Genomic DNA, 13573 nt, shown 5'->3' with positions numbered 1-13573 from the left:
TTCTGGGGATTGTTTAGCTTCTATATTTGCAACATAGTTGCTTAGAGAGCAGCTCAGAGCTGGGCGGCGGCAGGCGGGGAACCTTGGCTTCCTCCATCACTGGAGCAAGCAAGCCTCCTGTTCGCTTCACCTGCCTGGCTGCCAGCCGCCATCTTGGTTGGCAGTTAATTTGCATATCTCACTGATTAGCCAATGGGAAGGGTAGCGAAGTTACAGTTAATTACCATGTTTCTCTATTATTAAATAGGATGATGATACTCATACTCCATGCATTCAGATAACTAACCATTGCCCTTTTTGATTTTTTTATAGTCTGTAAAATTGGAACTGGAGCAGAAAATGCGCTTCACAGACACTGACATTCTAAAGCAGTAAATTCACCACCTCCCTCTGTCTTCTACATTCAGCAAAACACAAAATGAGGAGATGTTGGTGAGCACATGAGACTTGGTTGGAAAGTTTGTAAGGAGGATATTCTGAGAAAAGGGAAGTGTGCAGAAGGCCACCTGTGCTATTTATTAGAATTCTGATTTAAGGGAGTGCCTCTAATTATTCCTTGATCTTTCCAAACAAGTCTGTGCATGTACATACCCCTAGATGTTTACTGAAATCCTTATATTTAATCTTTGGGCATCCTTGATTAAAGGACATTATAAACACATGTGTCCTCCCACAAATATTTACCCTACTGATTGTATCTAAGAGATAAATTTTATCTTAAACTGCTGCTACAATAAAAGCCTAATAAGGGAGGCAATCGAGGCTGTCTGGTTCCTTTAGCCAGGCAGTCCCTTAGCCCTCTCTTTGACAACAAACATTGTGTCAGAGCAGCAGTTCTCAACCTGTGGGTCATGACCACTTTGGGGGGGTTGAATGACCCTTTCACAGGGGTCAACTAAGACCACCAGAAAACACATATATAATTACATATTGTTTACAGTAGCAAAATTACAGTTATGAAGTAGCAATGAAAATAATTTTATGGTTGGGGGTCACCACAACTTGTGGAACTGTATTAAAGGGTCACAGCATTAGGAAAATTGAGAACCATTGTGTCAGAGTAATCCATTCATATATCACACAGGGACTTCTATTCAGCCCCTGCAATTGATAAATTACACCACATCAAAATTAAAAACTATTGTGCATCTGAAAATACAATTAAGAATGTTAAAAGGCAATCTCCAGACTAAAGAATAATATTTGCAGTTCATATCCAATTGGCCTATTAATATTCTATATGTCACTCATCATCATTATTTGTGGGATGACAAATAAATAAAAAAGAATAAGAAAAAGGAATAAAAGGGAATAAAAGTAACAAAATTGCAAACAACAAATATTGAGAATGCCAAGTATTAGTAAGAATGTGGAATAACAGAAACTCATACACCGCTAGTAGAAATCTAACACCTACCAAAATGGCTATCTACCACCAATAAATCAACAAATAACAAGTGTTGGCAAGGATGTGGAGAAAAAGAAATCCTAGTGCACTGATTGTGGAAATGCAGCCATTGTGGAAAATAGTATGGAGTTTCCTCACAAAATTAAAAGTGGAACTGTCTTTTCACCAGTGATTCCACTTCTGGGAATATATCCTAAGTATCCTGAAACACTAATTCAAAGAATCTATGCACCTCTATGCATTACCTATAGTGTAATTTACAATATCCAAGATCTGAAAACAGTCCTAATGCCCATCATTAGATGAGTGGATAAAAATCTGTATTACATTTACACAATGGAATACTATGTGACTGTAAAAAAGAAGGAAATCTGACCTTTTGCAACAGCATGGATGGACCTGGAGATTATCATGCTAAGTAAAGTAAGCCAGCCAGTGAAAGACAAATACCATGTGATCTCACTAATATGTGGAATCTAAAAAATAAAATAAACTGAGGAACAAAACAGAAACAGAGTCATGGATACAGGGAACAGACTGACAGCTGTAAAAGAGGTAGGGAGAGGGGGAACTAGATGAAAGAAGATGAAAGGCTTAGCCAAACAATATATATGCCTAATCCCTAGACTCAAACAACAAACCAAAGTGTAGGGATGGGTAGAAGGGGGAATAAAGTGGAGAGGAAGGCAATATTTGTAAGAACATAAACAATAAAAATGAAGTTTAAAAAGTACTATAACCATTTAAGTATACTGCCTGATTTCTATAAATATAACATGCACTTACTCTATAAATCAGTATTTTTCCACTAAAAATATGCAGAGAAAATCATATATCAAAAAGATACTTGTTCTTTTGGAGCTAATTGATTCATCATGGTTACAAACTGAAAACCATTTCACTACCAGTTAATGTTTTAATTTTTAGTATACTATGCAGATTTAAAAATTATAAACTATCTAATCTAATAAAAGACAAACATGCAAATTGACCATAACTTTGCTATGCCTTAGGCCACGCCCACCAGCCAATCAGAGCAACTATTTGCAAATTAACCCAACCAAGATGGTGGCCGGCAGCCACAGAGCTGGAGCAAGCAGGAGGCTTGGTTGCTCCAGTGATGGAGGAAGCCAAGCTTCCCACCTGCCGCGGCAAGCTCTGAGCTCCACTAAAGGCAACAAAGTTTCAATTATAGAAGATAAATAAACCCCAGATACCTGCTTTCAGCCAGCCGTGGCCACGGAGCTGGAGCAAGCAGGAGACTTGGTTGCTCCAGTGATGGAGGAAGACAAGCTTCCTGCCTGCCGCGGCCAGCTCTGAGCTCCACTGAAGGCAACACAGTTTCAATTACAGAAGGTAAATATATCCCAGAGAAAAAAGAAAAAGATAAAAAGGAGAGGCTTTGAGCTTTTGTCACCAGGGAGCTTGGCCAGTCTGAACACAGCCCTCAGCCCCTCACCCAGGCTATCCAGGCACCCCAGGGGGGACCCTACCCTAAAGGGGTTGTGGCCAGACTGAAAACAGTCATCAGTACTTCACCCAGGCTGGCCAGGAACCCCAGTGCAGACCCCCACCCTGAAGGGGGTGTGACCACCCTGAGAACACCCATCGGCCCCTTATCCATGCTGGCCAAAAAGCTGTGGATAAAAAGCTGTTACATTTACACAATGGAATACTATGTGACTGTAAAAAAGAAGGAAATCTGACCTTTTGCAACAGCATGGATGGACCTGGAGATTATTATGCTAAGTAAAGTAAGCCAGCCATTGAAAGACAAATACCATATGATCTCAATAATATATGGAATCTAACAAACAAAATAACCTGAGGACCCCCACCCTGATCCAGGACACCCTTTAGGGCAAACCAGATGGCCCCCACCCATGCACCAGGCCTCTATCCTATATAATAAAAGGGTAATATGTAAATTGACCCTAACAGCAGAGCAACTGGGAATGACTGGTCACTATGACACACACTGACCACCAGGAAGCAGATGCTCAATGCAGGAGCTGCCCTCTGGTGGTCAGTGTGCTTCCACAGGGGGAGCTCTGCTAGGTCACAGCCAGGCTGACGGCTGCCAGTACAGCGGTGGTGGTGGGAGCCTCTCCCGCCTCTTCAGCAGCATTAAAGATGTCAGACTGCAGCTTAGGCCTGCTCCCCGCTGGCAAGTAGACATCTCCCAAGGGCTCCCCGGCTGCCAGAGGGATGTCTGACTGCCAGCTTAGGCCCCATCCCCTGGGAAGCGGGCCTAAGCCAGCAGTTGGTCATTCCCCGAGGGGTCCCAGACTGCAAGAGGGAACAGGCTGGGCTGAGGGCACCCCCTGCCCGAGTGCACAAATTTTTTTGCACCGGGCCTCTAGTCCTATATAATAAAGAGATAATAGGCAAATTGACCATCACACACTCATACAAGATGGCCACCCCCACCTGGTCACAAGATGGCCACGCCCATGTTGTCACAAGATGGTCACCACAAGATGGCTGGCAGGGGCGGGCAGTTGTGGATGATCAGGCCATCAGGGGAGGACAATTGGGGGGGAACAGGCCTGTAGGGGAGGGCAGTTAGGGGCAACCAGGCCAGCAGGGTTGGGCAGTTAGAGGCAACTGGCTGGCAGGGTAGGGCAGTTGTGGGCGACAGGGCCAGCAGGGGAGGGCAGTTGGGGGCGACTGGACCAGCAGGGGAGCATTTAGGGGGTGATCAGACTGGTAGGGGAGTGGTTAGGGGGTGATCAGGCTGGCAGGCAGGCAGGCAGGCAAGCAGTTGGGAGCCAGCAGTCCCGGATTGTGAGAGGGATATCCAACTGCTGGTTTAGGCCCAATACCACAGGGACATCCCCTGATGGGTCCCAGATTGGGGAGGTTGCAGGCTGGGCTGAGGGACACCACCACCCCAGTGCATGAATTTCACCCACTGGGCCTCTAGTTTTACATATGATCTATATGGATGAATCGCAAAAATAGAATGTTGAATCAAAGACCCCAAGCACAATAGAAGTACCAGTCATGTGAGGTCCAAAACTAGAAAATAGTAATGTTGGTGGTTATGTCTGAAAAGGGCACAATTAAACTTTCTAATCTGAGTTAGGATACATAGGAGTTTGGAAGTACAAAAAATTGTATTTGATATAATTTATACATTTTCCTTCTTTTTAGTAAACTTATTGGGGTAACATTTGATTATAAGATTATATACCTTACAGGTATACATTTCTATGATATATGATCTTCATATTGTATTGTAAAATCATCCACAGTTAAATCATTTTCCCTCACCATATATTTGACACCCCTTACCCTCTACTACCTCCTCCACCCTGCTTCCCTCTGGTAACCACTATACAGCTTGTTGTCTAATTCTATGAGTATTTGTTTTTCTTGTTTGTTCATTTGTTGCTTTTGGTTTTATATCCCACATATGAGTGAAATCAGAAGATTGTTAACTATTTCTGACTTATTCTGCTTAGCATGGTATTCTCAATATCCATTCATGTTCTCACAAATGGTAGTATTTCCTCTTTTCTTGTGGTTGAATAGTATGTACACACAACCTCTTCTTTATCCTATCATGGAATCAGTTTATCCTGGGATTGTGGGAAGGGTGGTGTCATATGATTTTAAAGATGTGTTAGTTTCTCAAAAGGAAAAAAGTATCAGTGCTGTCTGTTTTATCTTAGGTCAGCTCTATTATATTTCTATGAATTTAACTATTTTTAAAAAACAATTTATATGCTTATATGTTTGATATTTTATTTACACATTTATATATTTCTCATTCCTAATGTTACATATTTTTCTTCTCCTTTCCATTTTCCTTAGTCTACCACACCAAAATATGTCCTACATTTCTATGAGAAATAAATTTTTGACACTGTGGATCCAGACTATGCTGGTGTAACTTTTTCTTTCATTAATCCTACATCTTAATTTTAGCCATATCTTTAAATTTTTAAGGTTATAGTTAATTTTAAGTTCTACTTTTCAAAACTTTTCTTTTTTCTCTTTAGGTATTTGTAATTATAAATTATTCCCTATACCATCTTAAGAGCATGACTCAAAGTAAAGTACTTTGTTTGCACCTCTTTCATTCTTGACCATTAGTTATTTAATATCCATTATAATGTATGGTATCTTCTTCAATTCATGAATGATGTACAGGTGTATTTTTAAATTACCAAATACATATTTCAGTCTTTTTGATAAATTTTAAATTGTGACCATATAAGGAGTTTTGTACTGTGTTTGATTTTTAATTATTTAACGTGCTCTTGTCAATTTTGTTGAATCACCTGTATATCCTTAAGAAGCATTAATTACTGTGGAGACAGACCGGATTTACAGCAGGATCAGCAAAGTTCTGCCTTTATTTCGGGGGATGCCTCCAGCCTGAATGTGTCTGACTCTTAGTCAAAAGGACTGTGAGACTTGTAATGCACACTTAGGGAACAAAACTTCCCAGGCTAAAGTTAGCTTCCTTAGTTGCCCTCCCTATCTAGACAGGGCTGGCGTGGCTTCCTAGTGACTGAAAGCTTTGTGAGGAGTAGGCTCTCAAGGCAAAAGTTCCTCCCCCAGGTCTTGTTATTCCAAACCAGAGACTCAGCATGTTTCAGGGGCAGAGACTGGGTTCATGAGGAGCTGACTGTGGATGTTTCTTGGATCCTGATATTTGCCTGAATTCTCTTTGTCCTGCTGCACCAGGTGCTTTGCCCTTAAAAAGCCTCATGTGTGATACACTGTGGGGCCTAGTGAGTCGTAACAAATAGCAGAAAGGGGAAACCAGTGCATTCACTCTGTGGGATCATTCAATTAATATATATCCACTGAATAAAATGTTTATTTTTATTTCTCAAGTATTCTTTATATCTTTATGATTTGTTCACCACCATTTGAACAAAACATTTTTTCTCTTAATTTTTCAATTACAATTGATATTCAGTATATTAGCTCCAGGTGTACACCATGGTGGTTACATATTTATATAATTTAGGAAGTGATCCTCTGGATAAGTCTGGTCCCCACTTGGCAGCATACATAGTTACTATGATATTATTGACTATATTCCTTATGCTGTATTTTACATGCCCATGACTATGTTATAAGAACCAAGTTATATTTCTTAATACCTTCACTATGGTCACCCAGCCTCCCCTCAACCCCCCTTATATCTGGCAACCATCAGTTTGTTCTCTGTATCAATGTGTCTGTTTATGTTTTATTTCTTCATTTATTTTGTTCTTTAGATCCCACATATAAGTGAAATCATATGGTATTTGTCTTTGTAGCATTATTCACAATAGCCAAGATATGGCAGCAACCTAAGCTTCCATTGATAGACAAATGGACAAAGAAGATGTGGCACATACTCTATGTAATAGAATATTACGTGGCCACTAAAAGGAACGAAATCTTACCATTTACAACAATATGAATGGACTTAGAGGGTATTATGCTTACAGGAAAACATTTTTTGGACTCATTATGAAAATGAATTTGAAAATTTCTCCCTCTAGTGCTATAAGGGAGAAATTATTTTACATGTGCTGAGGGCATTTATCAAAGTTTTACAAATTTATAATTGTTAAATGTGCCTAGTGAACTGAATATTTAAAAATGCTTACCCTTCATAATGTTCGGTATGTTGAGTGTGTGTATTGTGTTTGAGTGTACTAAATGCTTTCCTTTCTTTTTCTGCTGTTCTTGTGGACATTCTTCTTTTCGTTTTGTTCCCATTATCCTGGTATGTGTTAAACTCTTCTAAGATTTTTGACCTCTTGGGATACTTATGTTTTTGGAATTACAGATTTTGGAAACTCATAATCACTGGATTTTGGGGGGAGTGCCTTAAAGTGAGACAGCCAGACCATTCAGTCTGTAAAACCTGCCTCAGTGTCTAATAGCTTTTCAATTGGCAATTCATGCTCCTCTCTGGCCCTGCCACTGAGGTTCCAATCCTTGGATTCCTATCACATTACTAAGTACCTTTATCACTTCATAATGTTCATATAACACTCGGGAAATTAAAGCTATCAAAACACTTGTTCTCATTCAGATAAAATGACTCTTAAATACATTAATTAGAAGACCACATTTCACAAAGGGATACTCATGAATTAACTTGAGTCATGCAGTTCAGTAAAAATAAAACATTTTTATAAAGTGATTTCTTAATTACTTGCGTTTCTGAAACATCGACATCATTGGTGGTGGTTCCAAGCTTCTGTGGCACTGTGATCTGCAGATGTGTTGTTTCTGAGTCTGCAGTAAGACAAACATGTGTGAGCTTTCCCAGGGTGTAGCATCTTTCATCTTCATTTATTTGTCCTCTCCTGCCATGTCACTCTGAACTTCCATGTCCCAACACACACACACACACACACACACACACACACACACACACACACACATTGTGCGACTCCAGGAAGAGGTCCATCTCATGTGAGAGTGTTGCCCTACCACTGTCCAGAGAGCCTGGGACTCGCTGACCTCAATCCTGACTGGGGGAGGAAGTGCTGGTCTCAGGACCCCATCCAGGCTCTCTAGGGCCCCACCGCCCCGGCAGCAGGGCGCCCTCTCCTGCCCCTGCACACTCAGGTAAGTGAGGGCCAACTGCCCCAGGCCTGCTCTGGGCTCTCCACCCACCAGGCTCAGCAGGACCCTGAAACTAGGTGGCTCTGACAGCATGCCTGGGGACCCCCAGCCTGGCCCTGGGATCTGGAGCAAGAAGGGAGACACTGGCCTCGCCCGGGGACACTGTGCTGGGCGGCCCTCCTATGGCGCAGGTTCCCCCACTTACAATGGTCTGCGAAGGTCAGCCTGCCGAGGCCTGAGAGGATCAGCAAGAGAAACAGCATTGCGAGCCAGCTGACCCTCGCCACAGCGCAGGCAGTTGGTGGCATAACTGAGGAGTCTCGCGCATGCGCAGGGGGGTGAGTTCTGGGCCAGGGGGATGGACTGAGAGACTGCTCGGCCCCGCCCACCACTGACGACCCCGCCCACGGGCCAGCTGAGCACAGAGCTCAGGGGAGCCTATTTGCTGCCTGTGCTTTATTTCCCCAAAGCTGACTGAAGTTTTAAAGGTCTTTGGGGGTCACATTCGGTTATAAAGCCACTTTCTCTTCTGGAAGCAGCTATTGGTAGTGAAGTTCTTGGCAATATGAAGAGTTCACATCATAGCTTTCTGGTACAATAGCTGAATTACTATAGTGAAGGGAAAAGGCAATAGAAATTTACACAATACTTAGTAGTGGACAACTGCCTGCTTTAATCATATATACTGCCAGATTTCTACTTATGTCTCAGATTTCTACTTATGTCTGTCTAAAGAAATACAAACGCACCCATGAACATAAAGAGATGTTATGAAAAAACAAATATAAATCAACTCTTCAATTGCCTGTTTGCTTCTTAGAAAAGATGGGAGACTTACAGGCATTCAAATAATTTGTGTTTATATCAACAATTATTTTTTTACATGTTTACTACAAGCCTGAAACTAGGCTGATATCAAAATACGTGTGACACTATTCCTAGTTCCAAGTCCATCAGGGCACATGCTTAGGTTGCAGGCTCAATCCCCAATGTGGGGCATACATGAGGCAGCCAATCAATGCTTCTTTCTCATCATTGATGTTTCTATTGCTCTTCCCCTGTCCCTTCATCTCTGAAATCAATAAAAAATATATATATATTTTAAAAAAGATTTTGACAGACAAGAAAAAGGTAAAGCACTTTATCACTACCAAACCAGTATTTGATGAAATGTTGAAGGGTATATTTTATAAACAGGAAGATGAAGAAGAAAAATAAGAAGAAGGAGAGGAGGAGGAGGAAGAGGAGGAGGAGGAGGAGGAGGAGGAGGAAAATATATGAAGAATAAAATGGCAATAAACACAGCAATTGAATCTAAAAATTAAAATAAACAAACAAGCATGGAAACATGGTACAGACTGATAAATCTCAGAGGGAAGAAGGTTTTGGGCGGGGGGGGGGGGGAGATTAACCAAAGAATTTATATGCATATATGCATTACCTATGGACACAGACAATAGGGTGATGAAGGCCTGGGGGTGAGGGAACTGGATGGAGGGAGGCATTGGGGGGATGGTAGGAGGGATATCCGTAATACTCTTAACCAAAAGGATTTAAATATATATATGATATTTAAGGAGAAAAATAGGTTTGTTGAATTATTTGTTGTGGAGGATGATAAAATTGTTAAGATGACTAAACAATTGGGATGAGAGGAGAGGAGAGCACCAATGTTATAAGAATCAGATTAAATCAGGGAAAGAGATAATGAGTTAAAAATATGTTAAATTGGAGGTGCTTATGGAATAGTAGGTATAGAATATGGAGGAGGAGTTAGAAATATGTGATTGACACAAGAGATTTGAGTTGAAAAATATACATTTGTGAGCACATTAAAGAATAACATGCAGGAAAAGAGTGAATAAAAAACATCTAAGAGGAAGCATATGGAAAGAAAAAGGAGGCTTAAAGTAGAATTATGGGTAATAGAGATGATTGGGGGATTACGGGCAAAGAATACAAACAGAAGATAAAATGATCAAATATTAAGATGGTAATATGGTGATTAAAAATAAAATAGAGTTACTTAATAAAATAGTAGTCAAGCACTGCAAATGCATTTCAGAGAGCAGGTAGAATGAAAACTGAGAAAGTGATTATTCTTTTGGTGGTAATGAGTCAGTAATGAATGTCCCTATTGTATTCTCCAGGAATCAGATGCTGAGGAAGAGTTAGAGAGCAAAATGTTTTTAGAAAGTACCGTAACATTGGGTATATGGAGCCTAGGAATTTACCAATTTCTTTTAGGTTTTCTAATTTGTTGATGTATAATTGTTCATAATAGTCTCTTATGATTCTGTATATGTCTTAGTATCAGTTATAGTATCTCCTTTATTTCTGATTATATTTCATTGAGTTTACTCTTTTATTTTTATTTTTTTAGTTTTTCTAGCTAAAGGTTTGTCAATTTTGTTCACCTTTGGAGAAAACAGCTCTTAGTTCTGTTTATCTTTTCTATTCGTTTTCTAGCCTCTATATAATTTAATTCCACTCTCATCTTACCTTTATTATTTCCTTCCCTCTGCTAACTTTGGGCTTATTATTTTCTGGTTCCTTGAGGTGTTCAGTTGGTCTGTTTGAGATCTTTCTAATTTGTTTAAGATTTTTAACTTAATTTTTAGAGTGAAATGAAGGTAGAAAGAGAGAAAGAAACATTGATGTGAGCGTGCATCATTGATTGGCTGCCTCCTGCACACCCCCTACTAGGGACAGAGGCCAAAACACATGCATTTGCCCTGACTTGGAGTTGAACTTGTGTGGCCACCTTTCGGGTCCACAGTACTCTGCTCAAGCAACATATCCCAGAGCTGTTTTTGTTAATGGATAGCTGTCCAATCAGACATCTTTCTGTAGAGATGGCAAAGCTGGGTTCTTCTATTTCTTCCTATTTCTATCCTTCTGGTGTGGGGAAGCAGGTGACTTGGTTGGAGGTCTGTAAGGAGGAATCTCTGAGAGGTCGCGGGGGGGGGGGGGCCTCTGAGGGGGCCTTGCCAAAGGCGGCAGCCCTTACCTCGACTTTTCCAAACAAGTCTGATCCCAGGGGTGTTTTGCTAGAATCTCTATGTTTAGTCTTTAAAGACCCAACCTTGTAGAAAAACATGTGCTTTATCCAGGATGCTTACCTTGCTGATCATATCTAGAGGTTAATTTTAGTTCAAGCTGTTGTGAGAATACTGGCCAAAGGAGGCAGGCGAACAGGGCTACTTGATGGCGACAGCCGAGTATTGCTTACGCCAAGTAGTGCCTTAGCCCTCTCCCAGAAACCTGTGTTAGAGTAATCATTTATCCATCACTCAGGGTCTGCCGGTCAGCCACGGCATTCAGGCACAAAATTTATTTTTTAAAAATTAGCAAAATAATATCAGCAACATCTAAAAGGAATTATACACTGTTCTCAGCTGAGGTATTCTAATAATTTATGTCTTTTTCTAAATATTAATTTATGTAATATCCAATCCTATCTAATATGCAAATTGACCATCAGGCCCTTGCACAAGATGGCTGCCTCCATGTGGTCAAATGATGGCCACACTGATGTGGTCACAAGATGGCCAGCAAAGGAGGGTAGTTGTGGGTGATCAGGCCTGCAGGGGAAGGCAGTTGTGGGTGATCAGGCCAGCAGGGGAGGGCAGTTCTGGGTGATCAGGCCAGAATGGGAGGGCAGTTGTGGGCAATCAGGCCTGCAGGGGAGGGCAGTTGAGGGGGACCAGGCCTTCAGGGGAGGGCAGTTGGGGGTGATCAGGCCAACAGGGGAGCAGATAGGCATCGATCAGGGTGGCAGGGGAGTAGTTAGGGGGTGATCAGGCTGACAGGCAGAAGCAGTTAGGGGCAATCAGGCAGTCAGGCAGGCAAGCGGTTGGGAGCCAGCAGTCCCGGATTGTGAGAGGGATTTCTGACTACCAGCAGTCAGACATCCCTCAAGGGGTCCCAGATTGGAGAAGGTGCAGGCTGGTCTGAGGGACACCCCTCCCCCTGTGCATGAATTTCGTGCACTGGGCCTCTAGTAAATTAATATTCTGCTAATCTAATCAAGCCAGTAGATGTACAAAAGTTTTAGAAAAATCAATGTCTATTCAATATAAAAGCACTCAATAAATTAAGGATATAAAGCAGTGGTTCTCAACCTTCTGGCCCTTTAAATACAGTTCCTCATGTTGTGACCCCAATTATAAAATTATTTTTGTTGCTACTTCATAACTGTAATTTTGCTACTGTTATTACTCATAATGTAAATATCTGATGTGCAGGATGGTCTTAGGCAACCCTTGTGAAAGGGTCATTTGACCGCCAAAGGGGTCGCAACCCACAGGTTGAGAACCCCTGATATAAAGGAACTTCCTCAATTTGATGTATAGGATAAAATGGCAGCCTAATAGGCAGACCCTTCTTGGCACCTCCAGGGTTAGACTAGATAAAACTGAAGTGGGGAACATATATCCGGAATTACCAACTGAGGCCCAGCTGAGGAGCAGACTTATATGAAGGACAGAGAGAATACACCTGGAGACTGGTAGGAAGGGTGAGGTCAGGAGAGGAGCTGACCCAGCTTCCAAGGTGGCAGGCCAAGATGAGGAGGGAACACTTGGCTACAGGAGGGTCTGTTCCCTGGGGAGACCCAGGCCTGGAACCCAGGCTGGGCTCCACCGCTCGGAGCACCAGTGCTAAGACCTGTGGCCCTCGAAACATCCAGCTGTGAAAGGTGGCAGGGCTGTGGCCATGGCAGGGTCTGGAGCCAGTAGTCCAGAGCTGATCAGAACGACGGCCTCAGTTTCTGTTTTTCTGTGTGTGTCTTTTTAAAAAAAAAAAAAAAAAAAACACACCCCAGAGCACAGGAGTTTTAATCTGCAGCTACTCACTGGAGGCCTTGGTACAGGGAGGGAGGTGCAGATTTGAAGTGCAAAGGAGAAGCTGGGGTGAAAAACATTGAGGGGAGATGTAGAAAAGCGATGGCCAGGAGTCCTGCATTTGGTCATATGCCCGCAAACTGAAATGGCCATTTTTTAAAAAAATATTTTTTTATTGATTTCAGAGAGGAAGGGAGAGGGAGAGAAAGACAGAAACATCAATGATGAAAGAGAAACATTGATCATTTGCCTCCTACGTACCCCCCACAGGGGATTGAGCCCACTACCCTGGCATGTGCACTGAACAGGAATGGAACTGTGACCTCCTGGTTCATTGGTCTACGCTCAACCACTGAGCCACATCTGCTGGGCTGAAATGACCATTTTTCCTGAAAGGAGCTAGCAACTCCCAGTAGTTTGTAGGACATGAAAAGATAAAACCCTGCCCTAGGGGATTCAGTGCACCCTACCCTCAGGAGTCCTGCCTGCCACACCCTGAATTTTGACCTTCTCAGAGGCTACAAAAGCAGAGGCCAAGTCTACAGGTTTGAACAGCCTCAGGGAGTGTCAGTGACATGATTGGGAGAGGGGCTGTCCAACCCACTCACCCAGGAACCTGACTGGCACTTCCCCCCTGGGAAGGCTGATAGAAATTCCAGCTTTCCAGCTGATCCCACTGGACTGCATACAGGGCAGAGTAATACTTTGGGCCACTCACAGAGGCTCTGGGACA

General features: G+C 42.2%; 1 protein-coding gene across 1 annotated transcript in view; it reads right to left on the bottom strand.

The window, feature by feature from the left end:
* The window catches only part of LOC308512645 (A disintegrin and metallopeptidase domain 3-like), a gene marked incomplete at both ends in the record, with an annotated part of 75913 nt that extends 67654 nt beyond the window's left edge, over nucleotides 1–8259 (bottom strand). The window contains 2 exons of the mRNA XM_081082246.1: nucleotides 7581–7663; nucleotides 8202–8259. Of these exons, the coding sequence (XP_080938372.1) occupies nucleotides 7581–7663; nucleotides 8202–8259 (141 nt within the window). The remainder of the gene's footprint in view (nucleotides 1–7580; nucleotides 7664–8201) is intronic.
* Between the last annotated feature and the right edge of the window lie 5314 nt (nucleotides 8260–13573).

This window comes from Myotis nattereri (genome assembly GCF_964212035.1).
Source record: "Myotis nattereri genome assembly, chromosome: 2".
Lineage (NCBI taxonomy): Eukaryota > Metazoa > Chordata > Mammalia > Chiroptera > Vespertilionidae > Myotis > Myotis nattereri.
The sequence above is the reverse complement of the archived record's forward strand: the minus strand, read 5'-3'. Positions and strand labels throughout refer to the sequence as shown.